The 22,241-nt window shown below is 37.3% G+C and overlaps 4 protein-coding genes across 7 annotated transcripts; 1 reads left to right on the forward strand and 3 right to left on the reverse strand.

Annotated features, from left to right (window-relative positions):
- The first annotated feature begins 6,175 nt into the window (after nucleotides 1-6,175).
- Nucleotides 6,176-7,708, forward strand: LOC132646004 (photosystem I reaction center subunit VI, chloroplastic-like). Its single transcript, XM_060311248.1, has 3 exons — nucleotides 6,176-6,400; nucleotides 7,129-7,255; nucleotides 7,384-7,708. Exons 1-3 carry the CDS (start codon nucleotides 6,270-6,272, stop codon nucleotides 7,561-7,563), a joined length of 438 nt encoding a protein of 145 aa, XP_060167231.1. The 5' UTR covers nucleotides 6,176-6,269; the 3' UTR covers nucleotides 7,564-7,708.
- Nucleotides 7,709-7,864: 156 nt separating this feature from the next.
- On the reverse strand, nucleotides 7,865-12,108 carry LOC132645973 (rop guanine nucleotide exchange factor 12-like). Its single transcript, XM_060363273.1, has 7 exons — nucleotides 11,292-12,108; nucleotides 10,589-10,705; nucleotides 10,344-10,498; nucleotides 10,184-10,258; nucleotides 9,812-10,081; nucleotides 9,321-9,641; nucleotides 7,865-8,885 (listed from the first exon to the last, which is right to left on the reverse strand). The coding sequence occupies exons 1-7, from the start codon at nucleotides 11,392-11,394 to the stop codon at nucleotides 8,514-8,516; spliced, it is 1,413 nt and encodes a 470-aa protein (XP_060219256.1). The 5' UTR covers nucleotides 11,395-12,108; the 3' UTR covers nucleotides 7,865-8,513.
- A 554-nt stretch (nucleotides 12,109-12,662) lies between these two features.
- On the reverse strand, nucleotides 12,663-19,137 carry LOC132645982 (sulfite exporter TauE/SafE family protein 3-like). 4 transcript variants are annotated; one of them, XM_060363292.1, is made up of 13 exons: nucleotides 16,958-19,137; nucleotides 16,139-16,408; nucleotides 15,594-15,753; nucleotides 14,958-15,158; nucleotides 14,823-14,887; nucleotides 14,703-14,730; nucleotides 14,520-14,611; nucleotides 14,036-14,122; nucleotides 13,871-13,921; nucleotides 13,409-13,627; nucleotides 13,215-13,308; nucleotides 12,983-13,104; nucleotides 12,663-12,879 (listed from the first exon to the last, which is right to left on the reverse strand). In XM_060363292.1, exons 2-13 carry the CDS (start codon nucleotides 16,361-16,363, stop codon nucleotides 12,865-12,867), a joined length of 1,359 nt encoding a protein of 452 aa, XP_060219275.1. In that variant the 5' UTR covers nucleotides 16,364-16,408; nucleotides 16,958-19,137; the 3' UTR covers nucleotides 12,663-12,864. The 4 variants fall into 4 exon arrangements, with proteins under 4 accessions (XP_060219275.1, XP_060219292.1, XP_060219284.1 ...); XM_060363309.1 differs by lacking the exon at nucleotides 16,958-19,137 and adding an exon at nucleotides 16,500-16,918 and having other exon boundaries at nucleotides 15,666-15,753; XM_060363301.1 differs by lacking the exon at nucleotides 16,958-19,137 and adding an exon at nucleotides 16,500-16,918 and having other exon boundaries at nucleotides 14,520-14,596.
- Nucleotides 19,138-19,289: 152 nt separating this feature from the next.
- LOC132598409 (large ribosomal subunit protein eL37x-like) lies at nucleotides 19,290-21,324 on the reverse strand. Its single transcript, XM_060311260.1, has 4 exons — nucleotides 21,168-21,324; nucleotides 20,385-20,520; nucleotides 20,194-20,295; nucleotides 19,290-19,538 (listed from the first exon to the last, which is right to left on the reverse strand). The coding sequence occupies exons 1-4, from the start codon at nucleotides 21,168-21,170 to the stop codon at nucleotides 19,495-19,497; spliced, it is 285 nt and encodes a 94-aa protein (XP_060167243.1). The 5' UTR covers nucleotides 21,171-21,324; the 3' UTR covers nucleotides 19,290-19,494.
- Between the last annotated feature and the right edge of the window lie 917 nt (nucleotides 21,325-22,241).

Raw genomic sequence — 22,241 nt, forward strand, 5'->3', positions numbered from 1 at the left:
CCTATATCTATTATAACCGACTGAGGTGCTCAGTTTACAGCTAACTTCTGAAGATCGTCCCAGGAAGGACTGGAGACTCAGATGGGTCATAGCACAATATTTCATCCTCAGTCCGACGGACAGGCCGAGTGTGCTATTCAGATACCGGAAGATATGCTATGGGCCTGTGTTATTGATTTTAGAGGTTGTTGGGGTGATCATTGTCGCTAAGTGAATTTGTTTATAATAAAAATCGTTATCACTCCAGTATTCAGATGGCACCATATGAGGCTTTGTATGGCAGGAAAAGCAGATCTCCGATTGGTTGGTTTGTCGTGGGTGAGATTCAGTTAATTGGTCCAGATGTGATCCAGCAAGCAGTCTATAAAGTGAAACTGATTCGAGAGCGACTATTAGCGGCCCCGAGTCGACAGAAATCTTATGTTGATAAACGACGTCGACCGTTAGAGTTCCAGATTGGCGATTGGGTGTTTCTGAAAGAGTCACCTATGAAAGGCGTTATGAGATTTGGCAAGAAAGGAAAGCTCAGTCCGAGATATATTGGGCCTTATCAGATTGTTCGCAAAATAGGCAAGGTGGCCTATGAGTTGGATTTGCCAGCTGATTTGGGAGCGGTACACCCAGTATCCCATGTTCCTATGCTTCGTAAATATATTGGTGACCCTGCCAGAATTTTTCCTACAGACGATATACAGGTCACCGAGGAGCTATTTTATGAAGAGCAACCTATAGCCATATTGGATCGTCAGGTAAGAAAGTTGCGGAATAAAGATGTGGCTTCTATTAAAGTACTGTGGCGGAATAATAATAACCGCGAGGAATTAACCTGGAAGGCTGAGGAGCAGATGATGAAAAAAAAATATCCTCACCTATTTTCGGCACCTTCAGGTAATCCAAATTCTTTGTTTGATTATGTTGATTTGTGATCGATTTGTATATGATGGCTATAAAAGAAACTCCCCCGAATTTGAGTAAGATTAGTAGCATTAATCCAACATTCGAGGACGAATGTTCCTAAGGGGGAGAGGATGTTACGTCCCGTATTTTTATACATTGGGACAACCCGGATTAACTATGACAATTAAGGGCCAAGACTATTCCGGGATTTGAAGTCGGGACTTTTGACCATTTGATTTTATTTTGAGACATAAGTTGAATATGAAATTGAGGGCATTGGACACTTAGGAAAAATTGGGACCACAATTCATAAAATTGAAATTTAAAAATCTTGCACCAAAAGCCATGGTGGCCGTGTGGACTTGAAATGGTCTCACACATTGTGTGGCCAATTTTAATTGGTCCAACACATGTGTGGGCCATAAACAAAGGGAGATATTTGTGGATACTTAAAAAAAAAAAAGACTAAGTCATCTTTCTCATTTCCCACTTCTACACTTAAAGAAAAATAACAAGACTTGGAGAGCCTCCACTCCCCCATGGTTCTCGGCCACAACCAAGAAAAATCAAGTCCCATTTTTGCCTCTCTAAAATTATTTCTTTGGTATAAACCCACTATTTGGAGGTCCCTAAGTAGCGTGAAAGTATTGTTTGGGTCATTCAACCACTCATTTTGCCCATTTGCAAACCCTAGCCTATTGGTGGATTGGAGAATAAAGGTGAGTTCTAATCTTGTTTTTGGAGTTATAAATGTTGTATGCATATTGTAGTATGCTAAAATGGATAAAAATCATGAAATATGAAATGTCGAAGTTGGGTCTTGTGTTGGGTGTGTTGACCGTGTGAAGTATATGTGTGTGGTGTGGTATTGGGTTGATGAATTAATTGCTTGTAGCATATTGATTGTCGTAGAGTGGAGAAGAGAATAAAAATCATCGATACATGTATATGTGTAGTGTAGCCGTGTATATAGCCTCCAAATGGTAGCAAAGAATGAATTAATATGGCTTAGCGTCGTAATGGTTGTTGTGATGATTTGTATGTTGGAAATGAGAGTTAAATGTCCCGAATTGATATAGTAAGCGTTGCGGACTGATTTGGAGAACTTTGTGCATTTAATGCAATCCTTATATATGAGAACCATTAACATATGAATATGTGTAGTGTGAACGAATGTGAGTCATAGATTATGCCGAATATCGCATTATTATCGCTTAAGCGCTTTCGTGTCGTCGTTACGAATTCTAGTTTGGAATTGAGCATTTAATGACTTAAGATTGATGTTGAGATTGTACGGGCTGATTTGAGGGTTATTGTGCGTTGATGTAATTTGTATATTTTATGAAAATGGTATCGTTATATTGTGAATTGTGATACAAAACATGAATTGAAAGTCGGAAGTGTGCCCAGTGGGCTGCTCACGGGTAGGGGCTGTTTTCGGCCAAAAATTTGGAGAAATTGTGGATTGTTGGAAAAATTATGTGAATTGTTTAGAATGTTCTCGAATGTTGTTAGTATGAGTTTGGGTTAATAATCGAATGTACGAACGATATTGTGGCTTGAAAGTAAGCCATTGAATTGAATAATTGGAAAGTTGTCGAATGGTGTAAAAGAGAGCTACTATTATTATTTTGCCTTTCGAATTGATTATCGATGTTGCTAGGTTGGTTATTGTGGTTGTTGTTGTTGATTTTGAGCGAGTTAAATTCTCGGGATGGCCTATTTACAGGGGAAATGCTGCCGAATTTTCTGTAGAATTTAATGTTAGTTGGAATAAATGGCTTAAGTGCCTATGTTTAATATTGGATATTCGTTGGCATATTTGTAGACCTTGGGGAGCCCGAGGCGTAGATTGGAATTTACTTTAGATTGGCCATCTTGGAGTGCGTACGAGGTATGTAAAGCAACCTCCCTTCTTTTTGGCATGTCTTAGTTTTACATAGGCTAGATTAGAGCCTTAAGGAAATTCCAAATCCGAAATCCGAGCATGATATGATCTATATATGTTCCTTGGCACTCTTATGTATGATTTGATGAAATATGAACCTTTATGTATTTGAAATAATCGCTTTCCGAACTTTGCGCAAAAAGGTTTCACTTTAAAGAACTTCGAAATTTCTGAATGCCATACATTTCACATAAATGCTCGGATTGCTCCAGTATTTTTATAAAAGTTTGCATTATGTATGATACGTATGTTTTCCATAGGCGGGCCCGACTTGGGTAAATACCCGTCTGTGGGTCCCGCGACTTTCCTTTATGTAATTCAGAGAATCTTTGAAAGAATTTGGTATGATTATTATTCCGATTTCAAATATGATCATTTTACTTATGTTTGAATTTATGATAATGATTTTATGCATATGACTACTCACGACTCTACTCGTGCATTCTGTTATTCCTTTCGCCGAGTCCCGGGCCGGTTCTGTTGTCGTGCGCATTTTGATATACTCCGGAGTTATGCTGTGTTTATGGTTCACCGAGCTACTCGCAAAAGAGGGTCGGGTTCCACCTATATTTGGTGTTATGCTGTGTATGGCGTTATGTTGTGATGTGATATGTGACGGGGATACGGAGATTTGAAACTTTCTGGTGTTATGCTGTGTTATGGCGCCATCGACGGGTGGGCGACCATATTCTTCTGTACCCTATGCATTACTTACATATTTTTGAAAGTAAGCAAATTTTGATATGTTGGATTTGCACTTATGTTTGGTACTTCCATTTCGTTTATGTCTCAGATTTGCTTTCTGTATATTCTGCTTTGCATACTCAGTACATATTTCGTACTGACCTCCTTTCTTCGGGGGCTGCGTTTCATGCCCGCAGGTACAGACGCACAGTTTGGTGATCTACCCATTTAGGACACCCTCTTCTGCTGTTTGGAGTGCTCTTCTCATTTCAGAGCACACATTTTGGTATATATTCGTTCGCTATGTATATATGTATTTGTTCAGGGGCACGGCGGGGCCCTGTCCCGCCATATGATTCGGTTTGTCTGTTTAGAGGTCTGTAGACGTATTTGTGGGTATGTGTGCCTACTTCTGTACGGATGTGTTTGCATGACTCTATTCGTTATGGCAGCCTCGTCGGCGTGCATTTTGTATATGTTTGTGGCAGCCTTGTCGGCGTGCATTTGTATATGCGTTTTGGGCCGTTGTGCCATTTGATAGCCTTGTCGGCTTTTGACATATTTGATAGCCTTGCCGGCTTTTTGATATATGTGCATATGTTCGGCGATGTATATTCCGCTGCCTCTTCTGATTCTGATATAATGTTTTGTACGCGCAATCGCGCAAGATAATATTCGTTCTCAACTCTGTTTAAAAATGATGATTTAGTTTGTATGTCCGTTTGGGTGCCCAAGTAGGGCACCAGTCGCGGCCCACGGGGCTGGGTCGTGACACTTACATACCTCGTACGCACTCCAAGATGGCCAATCTAAAGTAAATATCCAATCTACGCCTCGGGCTCCCCAAGGTCTACAAATACGCCAACGAATACCAAACATTAGCTAAGGGCACTTAAGCCATTCTTTCCAACTAATCATTAAATTCTACAGAAAATTCGGCAGCACTTCCCCTGTAAATAGGCCATCCCGAGAATTTATCTCGCTCAAAATCAACAACAACAACCACAATAACCAACCTAGTAACATTGATAATCAATTCGAAAGGCAAAACAACATTAATAACTCTCTTTTACATCTTTCAACAACCTTCCAAACATTCGATTCAACGGCTTACTTTCAAGCCACGATATCGTTCGTACATTCGATTATTAACCCGAATCCTTTCCCACAATATTAGAGGACTTCTAAACCATTCATATAATTTTTCCAACGATCCCGATTTTTTTTTTTCTCCAAGCTGGCCGAAACCAGTCCCTAACCGAGCAGCCTCTTTTTTTTTCATTTTTCCTCATTTTCAAGTCATGTTTTGTATCAACAATTCACAATATAACGATATACTTTCTCATAAAATATACGAATTACGTCAAACGCACAACAAGCCTCAAAACAGCCCGCATAATCACAACATTAATCTTAAGTCATTAAACACTTATTTCCACTAGAATTCATAACGACGACACTAAAGCGCTTAAACGATAATAATGCGATCTTCGGCATATTATAAGACTCACATTCGTCCACACTACACATATACATGTGTGAATGGTTCTCATATATAAGGATTGCATTCAATGCACAAAGCTCTCCAAATCAGTCCGCACATTTACCATATCAATTTCGGGCATTAAACTCTCATTTCCAACATAAAAGTCACCACAATAACCATTACGACGCTAAGCGATATTAATTCATTCTTTGACAAACATTTGGGACCATATATACGGCCACACCCACCTTTGTACATATAGATGGTTCTAATTTATTTCTTCACTCTACAACAATCAAATACGCTACAAACAATTAATTCATCAATTCAATCACAACACCCATTTACACAATCACACCCACATTACACGGCTAACACACCCATCACACAACCCAACTCCAACATTCCATATTTCATGATTTTCACCCATATTAACATACTACAATATGCATACAACCTTTATAACACAAAAACAAGATTAGAACTCACCTTTCTTCTTCAATTCCCCAATAGTCTAGGGTTTGCAAATGGGCAAAATAAATGGTTGGATGACCCAAACGATACTTCCACGCCACTTAGGGACCTCAATATAGTGGGTTTGAACCAAAGAATTAATTTTTAGAAGGCTTGAAGTGGAGTTGGTTTTTCTCCACCCTTGGCCGTGAGCTTCATGGTGAAGCTCTTCAACTTGGCTTTATTTCTTTCTAAGTGTTAAGTGAGGAAAGATGAATTAGAAGTCTTCTTTTAAGGCTCCACAAAATATCTCTATGTCCTTGGCCCACACAATATGTTGGACCAATTAAAATTGGCCACATAATGTGTGGGACCTTTTTGTGGACCACACGGCTACAAGACCATTTTTGGGCAAGATTTTTAATTCCAATTTTATAAATTGTGATCCCAATTTTCCCTAAGTGTTCAATACCAACAATTTCATATATAACTTATGTCTCAAAATAAAATCAAATGGTCAAAAGTCCCGACTTCAAATCCCGGAATAGTCTTGGCCTTAAATTATCATAGTTAATCCGGGTTGTCCCAATGTATAAAAATACGGGACGTAACATTATCCATCCTGGGCACACGTGTCACCACTCAAATGGGACTCCAAATCTCTAGAAATATATCCAGTTTCCAACGTGTCATGTTCGAATCCATGCAAAAAGATTCAAGAAAACCAAACGTATTCACTATCAGATCATTTGCTAAACCACATTATTAGATACAGCTAACTTCCTAGTGTGACAAAGCCTAATGACGTCTATGGCAACTCTTACTACAGTTCAGCCCACCACCGGTGTCAAGGACCTAGCTGGAAGCTCCTTTACTGGAACTAAACTTCATGCTAAATCATCTCGCCTCAATTTCAAGCCCTCTAAATCCAGGTAAGGTAGTTGTTCGGACTCTACAAAAATATTATTGTACTCATGTCGAATTCTTTAGAAATGACTATTTTTGGAGTATTCAATACGTACCTTGACGAGATTTTTTGAAGACTCCGAGCAACATAGACTACATGACCTCCGAATAAGGATCTCAGATTTTAAGTCAATGAATAAAACACTTACCACAAGAGTTGGTTCCAACTTAATACAAAAACATATTCTTTTCAAAAATTTCAACTGTATGTTTATATATGTTCATATTGGGATGTCATGAATGCATCCTCATTTTCTCAGCCGCTGCCAGCCATGAACTTTCGCCTGTGAAGACCTGCGCATCTTTGCACGAATAGCCGGATTTAGGACAGTTTTAGTTGAACCCATTGCTTTTGCGCATCTTTGCACGAATAGGCGGATTTAGGACAGTTTTAGTTGAACCCATTGCTTTCTGCTCAAAGTATGTTTATGTACCAAATACGTATAATAAAATCACATTCATTTGAAGCCACAAAGTCTAATCGTGGATTCGCCTCTGTTTGTGAACAGGGTAGTTTTTGGTCTATTAGACCTGGACTTAATTAGTTTGGTTACTTATAAAGTTCAAAGATTGAATCAGTTTATCTATGGGTCTTAAAGAATTGTTATTCTATTCATCTTAGATGAGTGATGGCCTGTAATTATTTTTTATTTTTATTTTTTTTGCTTTGACTGATTATGATAAGTTTATGTAGGGCTGGTGCTGTGGTCGCAAAATATGGTGACAAAAGTGTATACTTTGACTTGGAGGATTTGGGCAACACCACTGGTCAGTGGGACTTGTATGGATCAGATGCACCTTCACCCTACAACCCCCTTCAGGTATTTGCCTTTCATATTTACTTGTCATGTCTGTGCAGAATAGAGGTGTAATGTTAGCTCTTGACTAGCTAGTTGCAGCATCGAGCGTCAGAACATTACTGAGTTATAACTGTCTTTGTATTTGGTAGAGCAAGTTCTTTGAAACATTTGCTGCTCCTTTCACAAAGAGAGGTCTGTTGCTCAAGTTCTTGATATTGGGAGGTGGCTCAACTCTTGCTTACTTCAGTTCAACTGCATCAGGGGATATCCTACCAATCAAGAAAGGCCCCCAACTTCCACCAAAGCTCGGGCCACGTGGCAAGATTTAATTGCTTCCCTATCCAACTTTCTTGACCATCATTTTGTAAATGATGTATTATCTGTCACAGCTAGTAAGTATAAATTGAAGCTAATTTGAAGCTTGCCTACTGACTTTGTAGCTTATGATATTTTATTGTAGTTCTTGTTGGTTCATTATGGCTTTGTTGTATTGTAAACAATACTTAGGAAAAGAGCCTATTTGACTTCTAAGAGTGTGTAAAATTTCGAGCGTCACTTCGGAAGAAAGCTAAAAAAAATTCTTAGTAAGTTAATTCAATGAGCAAATAGTGACAACAGACCGGAACTACAGTTCTAGCTATGAGTTCGGCAGAAGCTTTCGCCAAAATCTTGTATTTATGTTAAGAAATCCACTGAGTATGTATAAACAACTTATCCAGAACCCATTAAGTTGCATGTTCCAGAATCCATTACCCGTAAACTCAAAATTCTAGATCCGCGTATGCAACAAACAGCCCTGTGGTTTAAGTTATATTCTCAGCATGTCAATGCAGTAAACAGATAGTCGCAACAGAGCTCCATCCAGTGATTAGATAACGGTTAATTGCTTCTTTGCTTTAAGAAAACATGAAAGGGAAGGTTACTGATAAAGGAATGGTACTGTTAACTGTATGGCACCAAATCTGTATTACATACTTTCTTTCCAATAAATCTAAAACCAAAGGTCATACAACTTAACATAGGACTATTTGCAAAAAGTCCAAAGTTCACTTTGTTCTATAACAAGGTGATATCTTGTACATAGTAAATCACTTCAAAAGAAGTGCCAAAGACCCAATAGGTCTACTAACTTTTACCTACTTACAAAAGGTATGGCTTAATTAAATCCTAGATGGGTGCGGTCCATCTCAACATGTACATTTGAGGCCGAGCTTTCACGCTTCCACGAATTCTGCTGTCAGTCCTCAATAAGTTAACTAAAACTCTGCAGTGCCATCAATTAGTGACGGGCTGTTGGACTTCTACACATACCTAAGTTCTCTAGGTAAGAAAACCTCTTGTTGGTGACTATGTTATGAGGTTTGCATGGAATCTTCGTGTCAACATATTTCGTTGCGTCCTCCTTCTTTAAATCTTTCTTTGTGTTGTTGTCTTCTTGATCAGGTGTCCAACCGATAAAGTCCAAAAGTGTCATTGCAGAGTTTAGCTTCCCTACTTCTTCTTTATCTGATAGTGGTCGCTTTACTTCTCCATTGGAAGGATTTCGGGCCATAGCATCCGCTTGGAGAATGTCTTCAATTCGTGACATGATTGTGAATGCCCTGCTTTCTATTATTCTTGAATAGCTTTCTAAAATAGCTTGCCCCACATCCTGCAAAATCAAGGAAAATCACTTTTCATTCTTTATATAAAGTCCAAGAACTAGATCCTCTATGATGTTGGGTTTTTCTTGTTTTGGCCATGTGTAGCCAAAGAAGAAAATATGAAACAAGTTGAGGAACACCGAATAGTGCAGTCAAACCTCTCTATAACGGCATTGTGTGTCTGGTTATTTTTTGGCTTCTGGAGAGAAATGTTGTTATCTAGAACATATATTATAACATAACATAAAAAATTGGTTCCAAAGAAAATTTGGCCACTAAAATGAAATGTTATTCTAGAGTATGACTGTTATAGAGAGGTTTGACTGTATATGGATTATCTCATAACGACAAATAAGTTGAATTGCCTAATGGAAGCAAAGAAAACAAGTCTCTAGAATATGAAATTGAAAGTAAATCATAAAATGTGCACGCTTTCTACGTACTCTGTTGTATTGGATTTTACTAATGTCTAGTGTTGATTGAGGAATTCCAGGGAAGCGCTGCTTAAGAATTAGCAAGATAACTTCTGCTCTTTCTTCAAAGATTTCTCTCTTCTCAAAACTAACAGCTATACCCCAGGATGATTTCCCATCTTTAGCATTCATCTTTCTTCTCCAAATAACTACGGAAGCCTCGATCCTGTCCTTGAGGTCTAAAATCTTATGTTCTGATGACATGTCCATAGTTGTGAAGAAGTAATCTGGATCAAAGTATTCCTCCGTGATGCTTTTGTAGATCGAATCACCTAGGCTTGCTCTCCCATTCTAAACATAGTAAAAGGTAAATTTTAACTCAAGATCACTAGCTTAAAGTAAGTAGACATATAATATACATATTAAATACATATAATATACATAGTCAGTGTATATATTTTGTATATTTTGGCTACTGCTCGTAAAAAGCCCTCAAAAGTGAGATTCATGATTTTCTTTACCTTAGGTAGGGATTCAATATAACTTTCCGGGATCTCCATTTCTGACAGGACTTGAGCATTTATGGCCATGGCTGCTTTATGAACTTGGTTTACCGAATCCTTCTGAAATTGCAGCCATTTCCTCATAGGATCAGACAAGCCGTTAAGAGGAACCTTAGGAGTAGGTATCCACCATTTGTCATCTTCCCTGCTGTTTTTTCCGTCCGGTGATTCATCATCTTTTGATACATAGGAGAACTCACTTTGATCGGCTAAGCCATCTAAGCAATCCTGTTGGTCATTAATCCAGGCATAAGCATCAATCAGGACAATTTAGATCATTCTACAATGACAAGGAAAACGAAAACAAAAAAACAATTTCATATCTCTTACAATAAGCATTGCATCTAGCTTGCGTAGTGCTGGAATGTTCATTTGAAGATCGGATCGTTGCTTTGTTACCATAACCTGATAAATAAATGAACGTATGATCACTCTTGTTGTATGGTAGATCTATGAAATATGCAACAAAGAGTTCGAGGGAGAGAGGTACCTCCATGTTTGTTCCATCTTTTGATGTTTGTTTGCAAGGAACAAATTCAACAATGTGATCTGTGACTGATAAAAGCCAACCAATTTCTTTTTTCCATTTCGCTTTTCTCTCAGCTGGCATTGGCTCTAATCTCTTCATCTCTCCAAAAACGGAAGCTGCATTTTGAGAAAATAAAGAAAAATATATAAAAAAAAAATGACTATATACAAGAAACCTTCATATAATCTACCTCAAAAATAGCATACCGGCTAGATTTGTGATTGCATTTGACAAAGCCAGCGCAGATGAAACACCCTTTCCTCCACCAGACATATCCTCACCAAGGAGCAATTTTGCAAACTTTTCCTTCATCAACTCCATATCTAAATAGGACCAAAAGAGTTATTAGTGTTTCAACAATGTGGTAAACACATAAAACATGCAAACCGCATCTTTTGACTATATACATATCAAGACCCTATATATCAATTCATTTAATGATTTTCACCCAAAAGATGAAAATTTTCTGAATATTTATTCCTAAAGGAGAAATGGAACATTTTGTTTGCTTTGGCCAGATAACCTTAATTAATGCTATAGACATGTTCAAACATTTAAGACCTCAAGACGTAACACAATTTTTTTTCCCAAAGGTAAACCATTAAAGGTGACAGAAGGAGCGAAGCTAGGTCCCCAAGATAAATTTTTTTATGTATACATAGTAGATGTTGAAATTCGTGTGCGTATCACATTATATTTTGTATCCCCTCAGTGAAAATCATGACCCGGACACAGGGTGACAAACAGAAAATATTGAACTAGAAATATGGATATCCTTGAAATTTAGCATTGTCAGAGACATCAGGAGCATTAACAATTGACTAAAGTTTTTCGTTGTTTATAATGGAAAATGAACAAAATCAAGAATCCACCCACAAACAAAAATATTGTGAATTGAAAATGCCTTACCTGAAGGCTTGTTCTTTTGGTTACGAGGGCTAGTGACCCCTGAATCATTAGCCAAACGTGACTTGGATCCAGCCATTGAATTATTGTTCGTTTCAAGAATCATGCTTCACGTTTGCCTGTCCTTCAATTTCACACATACCATTAATAATAAACAGGGCAAGAAACTGTAGAGCCCTTTATCTTCCTAGATTGCTAGAACCATTTTTTCTTGATTCAAGCAAAAATGTATATTAACAAATGAAACTTATGACCAAAAGACAATAAAATTTTATGGGATTGTTGGTGAGGTGAAAAAGAAGGAAAATTTGTAATGTTATGGAGTGGTAGAAGATAAGGGAGAAGATGTGGAGGCAAAGTGTTTTCTTGATGGAGAATGGGGGAGGAGTATTTGGTGTTAATTCTCAGTATTAATGAACGGTTCGAAGAACGTGGGGTGCATGTTTTTGAGAATGTTTGAGAATGATACAAAGTGGAAACAGGAGGTCAACTGGCCTCTGCTTTGACTAATTATAGAATGCAATTATATAGTTTGTGGAATTCTGTTGTGTTTGTTTGCTTCCAATTGGCTGTTATAAGACAACGAATGGCTCAATTTTGCTTTAAAAAGTCAGGCCACCCAACTTAACTAAAAGGCTAATCAAGATAAGTTCAAACGTGTGAAAAATGTCGGCTATGATGTTCTTCTAGTTGCTAGGAAGATATTTAATACTGAAGGTCACAATTTGAAAGAACCAAATGCTATAATAGGTTATTACTTATTGCCCTTTTTCTGAGGTACTACGAAGAGTTAGCTAATAGCTATTGTTGTAGGCCTAACTTAATTTAATGGTGTGAAAAATTCATACTTTGTCGGTATGTCGAACTCTGGCTATAGTGCGAATTAAATATCCTATAGTAATAAAAAAAAAAAAATCTTTACTGTGTTAATCAATTGATTATGCATGATCCTAAATTAGTTGAGATTAGTTATGAGGATTATCTAGTTCATTAAGAGGATTCCTACTCACATAAACAGGATTTGTTATAAACTACGTAAAGAGTAAAATTCTTCACTCTTTTTTGTTTCCTCTTAAAAAAGTACTATATTATATAAATTACAAAGAAAAATAAGGGTTCTTTATCCTTAAATTTGGGCGCTTTCAGTTGGTCAGCTGTATTTCTCAAGGTGGCCTGAGGAATATTTGCGTTTTAACAAGGTGGAGGTAAGTGCTATAGCCTGGCTGTTGAACATTTGTAGCATCAAATATTAGAAACTTTTTACTCACACCATGAGGGAATATAGACATTTTCACTGAAAGATTTAATGATAGGAGTTAGAAAACAGAAGGTATCTCAAGGAAACCATTTGAGAAAATGCCATGAGAGATAATGAGCTTGAAACCAGAACACAGTGGACTATCAAATGTTATGCATAGTCAACAGATACAATATGTGAATTGACCCAAACTTGATATCTGATAATACCAGTACAGAAATTGCCAAGGAGAACATGAGTGCTTTGCTTAAGAATGGTATGCACAAATGTTATCAAAACCTATATGCTGCCCTTGCTCGACCTTTTTTATCGTGTCTATTATGCCAACCCCACCTGCACAAACAAATGAATTAGTAAGAGCAGCTGTCAGCCAAATACTCTCTGAAATAACCATAACTGATAGTGACAGAAACTTGCATAATGTAAGGGCGCTCACAAAGATAGTGAAGGCCAATACAAAAATAATGACAGATGCTCTTCCCGCAATGCTAATAATTTTCCTAACAACGTTCTGTCCAACAAAGGCGGCAATAGTGGCTACAGCAACAAAATACAGCGCTGCAAAAAGAGGGGAAAGGGCATGAAGAAGACAGTTTAATTAGGATTATTTGACTGTATTGCTCAAATAATAAGAAATATCAATTAAAATATTCAAATTTCTTCGCTACCATATGGTATTGGAAAGCGTTTTAGTAGGTAATATTGTATCACGGACATGGAGGAGGAAAATGTCATTGCAAAGGTGGCAGTGGCACTTGATACCTGCATTTACCAATCGTCGACATTCAGTCCTTATTATCATCATCAACAAAAAGACCAAAACGAAATGGCAAATCAGATTGTTATGAAACTGAAGTGGCACCTGGGGAGGAATGCCTAGCTCTAGAAGCAAAGGTCCCAAAACGAATCCTCCACCAAGCCCAAGCAGTCCACCAACTACACCGGCCAAAATGCCACAGAAACAGCAAAGACTTAACTGATGCACTTTCCAGCTTATTACTTCTCTGCTTGACATGATCACTCTTGATCCATTGTACAAGTGAACTGCTTGATATGCAGAAGCTCCTACAGCAACAAGGACCTGAAAATTTAGGAAGTATCTTAGTCAATATTCACTTCTCAACTCAATAGAGAAGATAATAGCTCATCCGATGACAGCCAAAAATGAGGAGCATGCTACAAATATCAATTCCTATATAAGCCTAGACATGGAACTACAATCCACATTAGTTTCTGTAGACAACGAATTATTCATAAATTGAAGGAAAAAGAAAGGCATTGCTAATAAATAAGGTAGACATCAGTTAGCATTAACAACATATACCTGCAAGAGGTTTAAGATCCAATATGCCACTGAACAAGTTAATGTATAATTCTGTAAAGAAAAAAGACATCTTACCATCAATGTGCTAATAATGCAGGATAGCATAGAAGGCAATCCAAAAAATGTGTAAGTCCTTGGAAATAGGCAAAGAGGTAATGTAAAAACCTTAGAAATATGCAGAACCAGGATAAAGACCCAGAGAGCAATAAGTGCGCTCATGTCCTTCCAGGATACATTGTCAGCAATTGGAAACTGGAAAAGCTCAAGAAATCAGCACAGGGAAGGCGTTTTTCCAAAGAGAATTACTACTAAAAAAAATTAAAAATTGAAGTTTCATTTAGTTTTTTCCTTTGGAAAATAACAAAGTTGGCAGCTTCAGACATCGGAGATGATATTGAATCTTAACATTTTCGGTTTTACACCATAGACCGATGAACAAACCCCTTCTGATTAAAGTTTTATTAGGTGTGTTTGTATAAAGGTTGAAAGTTTAGATACATGGCGTTGAATGTGGGAGTTCAAATCAATTTCAAAGTAGTACAAATCTGTAATTATTCTTACTGCGGGATTTTTTATGTAGGCGGAGGCGCAAATTGGAACAGAACCGAAAAGGGAAGTAAAGTAAATTGGGACACAGGCAATCAATCACCTCTGGTGCCTTATTGTCCTCTTTTTTAACTGTAGAACCATTATTTGGACCTTCAGGTAGAAGTTTGTATGCAATTTCTTCACCAGCAGCACCTGATTTCAGTTCATAATATAACATAAAACTAACAGATCAAATATCCCTGCTGATATTCAAGAAGATAAAGCAGGCAGTGAAGGAACTGACCGTCAGATGCCAAGTGTCCAGCAGCTTCCTGGATTTCAAAATAAGATGTGTGAAGGATGTATCATAGAGACAGAGTCTTCTGTTATACTCTACAAATCACAGGATAGAACAAAAGACAACCTTCTTTATTATGGTTTCTCTTTTCCACGTCTCGACACCCTTGAAAATTGCCTTAGTTGATGAGACTGCAAGTACCATAACTAATCAGAATAATTCTCTTCATGGGAAAACTTGAAGCTGTAAACTTCGTGTTACCTATAAAAAGAATGATCAATATGACCGTAACCATCCACTCCGAAAAAAGTACGTTGAGAACAACTCCCACACTGACACCCAGCAACAGCATGGGTTGGAAAAGAAGAGCTAGATCGTAATCAATAACGGGCATGTCCATTGTTGGATGCCGCTGCTTTATGTTGTAGTAGACAGTTGCACCCGCTGCACCAGTGATCATACCTTCCAAGAAAAACAAATTGCTCAAAGATAGCATAAAAAAATGGAACTGATCGGATCCTAAAGCTGCACATCAGGTTTGCTCACGTCCAATTAATATATGTAGGGAACTTAAAAGGACAAGGAATTCTTGCCCTTATTCTTTTGGAACCCCTCCCAAAAATGCCACAAGAAGCCCTTTCTCTAGTAAACTGAATGAGACAGTAAGAATCAGCACGATATTGATTCACAAATAGCACAATATTGATTCACAAATAGCCCCTCGCTCTAGTAAAACTTGAATGATATACGAAGAATCAGCCCTATATTGAATCTAAAACCATCTAACGTGCAGTTGGAAGTAATATCTATAGAGAAGCTTCTCACCTTAAATCAAATCCACTAACAAATCTCAATGGTAATTATGAACATTGGAGGTAATAAACCTGGGATTCTTACATTTCGATATTGCAGTGGATGTTTTTGGATCAAATCCAATGATTAAAGTAAGCATGGGAACAAAGATACCACCTCCCCCTACTCCTCCTACACTCCCTAAAGCAGCAGCAAGGAATCCAATTATTGAACCAACAATAACTCTCCATCCCAATTGCAGTTCCTGAAACGCATATCAAACTTCATTAGTAACATCTAATTTGGGATAATTCACCTTGTCACTAAATTTTATCACTAACAGTAAAGTCGCAAATTTTTTGTATCATATTAAAGTAATTGAACTTTACCTATAACAGTAAGATCACATAACTATTTTTTGTTATTTTTAAAGTAACTGAATTTTGTTTGTAATGCTAAGAAAATACAAATGACCAGAAGGTCAAAAATTTGAACGGTAAAGAATGACACTTTCAGCAAGCTAACCTCAATTTTGTTGTGATTTAATTGCATTAGCATGGAATGTTTTTAAAATGCAAAATCATTAACAGAGAGACTGGCAGGAGCAAGGGAGAAATGGTATCTAGGAAAGAAAAGGATGGTGAACTTACTGGCCAAACATGGCGGTAATGCATTTCAGCCTTTTGCAGCAGAAGATTGAATAGGTTGAACAAGTTACTTGATTCAAAGTCATGAGTTGTTCCGTTGTTACTCAGAGCAATTCCATGTGGAGTCTGCTCTGCAGACACGAAGATAACGGAATATAGAACTAGAAAACCAATTACAGCAAACGCATATGTTGTTGAAGCCTTCAAATTTGATTCAGTTTCTGCCATTGGTAAGTCCCCAGTTTGGTTTTCCTTCTAATTAACTCTGATCTTCTAAATAACCAAGATTAATACATTGACTGAGTTAGAAGCCTCTAAAAGAAGTTCAAACTGCAAGCATTAAATCAAGATTATTTGCACTTACCAACTTTACATATACAAGGAAAGCAACTTTGTGAAAAATAAAGATTGAAAAAGAAGCAACTTTGTGAAGAAGAAAGAAGAATGAAAATAAGCAACTTTAGAATTCAACTTCAGAGTCTGATTCCCTACTTAAGAGCTTCCCTTCTTTAGCTCTTTTATTTGTTGGTTGTGGCCTATATTTTCTGTGTGACTGTAAATTGCTGATAAGCTTTTAGTGCTGAAATGCTTAAAGAATGATAATAATTATCATTATGATATGTTGTAGTTTTCAGCTAATGCCCACATCTCTACAGTCTAACATGGCCTTTGTCTTCTTTTTTTCCTTTCTCACTGTTAACAAGATATGGTTATGAGTGGTACTAAGATTATTGTATTTTATGTAGAATTTAGAAATTTAAAACAAGAATTAAGCACTTCCCCAAGTGTTAACATCGAATTAGATGCAGTGTCATCACTTACACATGCTAAAATAACACTTATCGTGGTCCTCTTTTGCTTCTATTTTAGGTTGTCATCTTCATCCGTATCGTCTATTCTCCAGCTTGCTGCACCCCACAGTATTAGTCATTCATCTTCCTGATGGTTCAATTCATAATAATATAGTCCAAAAATCATTATTGGATGAGGTTGGTACTGAGGAATACGAATTTCACAGTTTGGATAGGGATGTGTTCCTGGAAGGAGACTACCAATTTACCCAAGACTGTTTCCTTAGTTCTACGTACCACGTTTGAGGTGTTGAGATACTTTTAACATTAAATATATTAGCAAAAAGAGCAGTCTGAATACGCACCCCAAGGGTATGGCCTAGTGATCAATGCCATGAGTTGACAACTATGAGATCTCAAGTTCAAATTTCAGTGGAGGCAAAAATACTGATTGATTTCTCCACATCAGACAGGTGTTGGCGGACAAAGTTATCCGGTACTTGTATTTGTTTGAGGTACCAAAATCACGTGGAGTTAGCCGAAGTACCCGCGGGTGGACCTGAACACCACGACTAATGAAAAAAAAAAAAAAGGTCTGAAGTCAGTTTTAGAGTTGCAAATCAAAAAGATACTATAATAAAAAGAAGCGGCCAGAGTCCAACTCAAATTTCGGTTTTGAGAAAGTGTCTATCATTCTTGAACGTCCTATGTTATGGAAAAGAGCCTAACATTGCGTCGTAATGTTACAACAAATTGGCTTCGATAATCGAAGTAGAAAGCACGCTATCTGTCGTTCAAGCTGTAGGTTTGTATCATAATTATTTTTTATATGCCCAAAGTTTTTTCATGAAAGTGTCTATCATTCTTGAACGTCCTATGTTATGGAAAAGAGCCTAACATTGCGTCGTAATGTTACAACAAATTGGCTTCGATAATCGAAGTAGAAAGCACGCTATCTGTCGTTCAAGCTGTAGGTTTGTATCATAATTATTTTTTATATGCCCAAAGTTTTTTCATGGTTCCATTTCTCAGCTTCTTACACTTACTAAGTTGCATGTAGTTTTGTACAAGCAGTGGAAGACAAAAGTTAATCATGTTGGCCACCTTTCTTCCCTTCAATAAAGACTAATAATTGGAGGGCCTCGTCCCTATATCCGTCTTCGATTCCCACCAAAGTTTGTGGTAACGATGAGCTTGATCCATCAGCATCCACCACCTAACACCAACCTGAAGGTGAGATGATATGGCATTTTGACTCCAGTTTCTAGATTCAATTCTGATAATTGAGTTGATATCCTAGTGGCGGACTCTGTCATTCATTCGTTAGAATACAGTGTTTTTCAAAATCAAAATACACGTTTGCACACGCGCAAAATATGTCAATCTACGATCTGTCGCTGCCACTAACCTCAGTATATGCAAAACATACAACACAGCTTTAAATAAAGATAGGACTCACTAGATGTCTCCCAACTGGCATTACCATAGCAGAGCTGGGACATTAATGTCTATACTTTGCACTTCATAGTCGAATGCCAATGCAAGATATTGGCACTTTAACTCAAATTAATTTCAAAATATTAATCCGGCAAATTTTGGTCAGATTTGTTACTCAACTTTAACTGGCCATTCATTTGATACCTTTACGCCCCTGTAGCCTGGAGGTACTTCACCTACTCCAGAAACAAACATTCCGGGCATCACTCCATGAGACTTCAGAAAACAAGACAGCTTCCACGAATTAAGAAAAGAGTATAGAGCAATTTATTTTTCACGAGTACAATTCCAAGACTACTGTATGCAATGTAGATCCTATACATCGTAGGCACAAATAAGCAAGGCTGATTACTGCTCCCTTTTGTAGTTAACCAAGAAATGCAAGACTTCATAGGCATCTGAATTCGTCCCACAAGCTAAATTAATCATCTAAGCAAATATTTAACCTATAGATCTATGTTCATTGGACTGATTTTGGGTCTTAACTACTGTGTGATCGCCATTCTGTCACCATAAAAACCCAAAATCAGTCCAGTTAGAATAAACAAATAGATGCCAAGATGGCAACACGCTGGGCAGTATCTTCTACAGCTTCACATATGGGCTAAGAGAAACATCAAGCGACTGGAAGTGAATGATAAAGAAGCACAGAATCAGCAAAGGAATTGCAAGCAGATGATTCATCACTTCCCATTCAACCCATCATCATTTCATACAGCAACAGATTTGAAATAAGCACTTTGAACAACCTCAAGCTAAAAACATAATAAATGTAATCATTTCATACGGCAACAGATTTTCGAAATGAGCAATTTGAACATCTCAAGGTAACATAATAAGTGGACAGGCAGCTCAAATCCAATAAGTGATGGAAGTCTCAAGACCCTTCTTTAAAAAAATACCAAGTTGGAATACATACTTCGAAAATTTTAAGCACATTAATGTTTCCAAGGGCAATAAAACCCAAGATAGAAGGTTCCCCAAAATTTTACTTGCTCTAACACTTGAAATATCCAAATGAAGCTACCACTAAATAGCCTCTCAGCTCTCAAGTAACAGTCTCAAGGGGCCTCAAGCAGAAGCTGCTGCCTTCTTCCTTGGAGCTGCTTCACAACCTGGACAAACAACAGTTTAAAGTTGATTATTATCTCATACAAGTTAGGACCAGATATTCCTGGACAAACAACAGTTTAAAGTTGATTATTATCTCATACAAGTTAGGACCAGATATTCTTGATCACCAATTGGCAATGTCCAAACCAACAACTTAGTCGAGCTAAAAAAGGAAGTATCACTCTGAATTATAGATGTGCATTTTTCACACAAAGCTAATACCAACTCAACACAGAAACCTATAAGGCATTGGCTAGGTAAGACATAAAACAATTTTCACGAAAAATATTTTGTGAAAAAGGTTTTATCTTGAAATTTATTTTCTAGATCATTTTTCAGCATTTGGTTGGAGTACAAAAGTAGGTGACATATGATACTCACTCATCCAAGGTGGAAGACAAAGTATAACAACAGTATCTAATAGTTGTAAAGTAAATGAGTTTTGTCCATAACTAGCGGAAGTAATCATTCCCCTTCTAGAACAATCATTTTTAACAATACAAAAAGACCAATGCTGGAAAATGCTTTCATAAATCCTGTAAAACAATTTCCACCATACCAAACACACTTAATCCTAAATGAAAGTGTAAATTAAACACAAAATGCAAAAAAAAAACAAAAGAACTTCAAGGCGTAAAGGTAAGCCGTAATGTTTACCTTCTCTGAAGTTGGTCTTGAACCTGCGAGGGACATTACGAAGATACCTCATACGGCCAGTTCCAGTTGTCTTTCGGCGAATTGCCTTCACACTCCAGTTGTCTGAAATAAAAATTGCAACTCCAATCAGAGGATTGATATAACGATATTATATTGGAAGGTGAAGGATTGTAAAGGGAAAGAAGCATTACATGTCCTTTTACGGGCAGCAGGGTAAGCACAAGCAGAGCAACGGCTCTTCTGGAGATGGAAGCTCCGTCGTCCACACCTCACACATAGTGTGTGGGTCTTGTTCCTCCTCTTACCAAAGCTTCCTGTTCCCTTACCCTATAGTACAATCCACATCCAGTTACACATCACCCTTTGAAGACTTACAAAAAACATAAGTATACTGTAACTTCTTGTTAGACTTAGACCCTGTTTGGATTGGCTTATTTTAGGTGCTTTAAGCCGAATTAGCTTTTAAGCATAGGGTCTAAGCACTTTTTAAAGCAAGAATAAGCCAAAATAAGTTAGGATTTCTAACTTACATAAGACATAAGTTATAAACTCATCCAAACAGGCCCTTAAACCATTTTTAAATTTGCATGGCATACTTTAAAGTTGTTTTAATTTCTTAACAATTATTAGACTGTTTGGATCGGCTTAGAACTTATATGACTTATAACATCCTAACTTATGGATTTTGGCTCTTTTATTGTTATTTTGGCTTAAGAACAAATGTTTAAAAGCACTTTCTTATCTTGCCCAAAAACTGCTTAAAAACTAGTTTGGATTAAAGCAACTAAATTAAGTCAATCCAAACAGGCTGAATTGGTGCATGTCATTGTTTCGTTTCAATTTAATCAGAAGTTTGCTAAGGATGACGAAAAAGCATACATTCATAGGGAAAACGGATGAAGAAACACGATATGCATATTAAGGGAATAGTATAATGGATGTTATGGGAAAAATAAGGAGTTAGGTTGACTTACCATTACGCTACAGTTGCAGAAACCCTAGCGACCTCCTCTTGAACTCTCTCTCTCTCTCTCTCTCTCTCGAGACTGGCAACTGCGGCTTAGTTGGTAGTACTAGTTAAGAAGGAACAAGGCTTGTAGGGTTGCGAGTATGGGCTTTAATTGGGCCCAAACTAATTGGGCTAAATCAACATACTCAAGCTTTTGTGTGAGGACTCTAGTAAAGATTTGGGTCATTTGCGCGACTGTCCTTCAAAGACACACTGATCTTTAATTTTTATTTATTTATTTTTTTGCACGGATTGTCCTTCCTTGGGGTGGTCTTTAATTTTTGTCCTCAAATTGATGGTCTTTAATCTTTGTCCTTCGCCTAATACCTAAGGTTCTGGGTTCGAACCCTAATCCATTAAAAAAAAAAAAAGGAATTTCACACAAGGCAGGGGTTTGAATTTTGCCTTTAGAATTTGCTAATTTTGAAGGTAAATTCTGCCTTAAAATTTTACCTTAAAGCAGAGTTTTGAATGGTAGAAGGCCGTACTGTGGCTTCAGCTTGACGAATTCCCTGATTAAATTGAACTGCAACGGCATGCTGTGGAGTAGAGTTGCTTGTATTGATGCTACTGTTTTTCAAAAAACCCCTTCTGATGTTGTTGTAGTGTTTTGTATTGTGTTTCTCTGTGGAAAGCATGTTGGAATTGAAAGTGTACGTTCCAGTTGTAGTTTTGGGATGTTTTCCATGTCAAACTCTATATATGTTTTAAGAATTTAAAGTAGAATTTTATTACATTTCTTGGGTTCTTCACTTTGGAGTTGAAGTTGTTTACTTCCTCAGAAAACTGTTGAGGTCTTTTACGTCATGATGCAGCTAAGTCAATTGAAAATTTTCATAGAAACCACTCCTTTGCATGTTATCAAAGTCAGTAAACCTTTAAATAAACCCCTTCTTCAATGCGGAGGATTACTATGGGATTATGACAGATAATCGCAAACTAACACTTATACTAATGGGGCAGAGTTTTGCAGGCCTGATGGGGCAAAGTTTCTTGCAAACTATGCCTTATCAGGTAGAATTTGCTAAGGCATAGTTTG

This window comes from Lycium barbarum, chromosome 1 (genome assembly GCF_019175385.1).
Source record: "Lycium barbarum isolate Lr01 chromosome 1, ASM1917538v2, whole genome shotgun sequence".
Classification (NCBI taxonomy): domain Eukaryota; kingdom Viridiplantae; phylum Streptophyta; class Magnoliopsida; order Solanales; family Solanaceae; genus Lycium; species Lycium barbarum.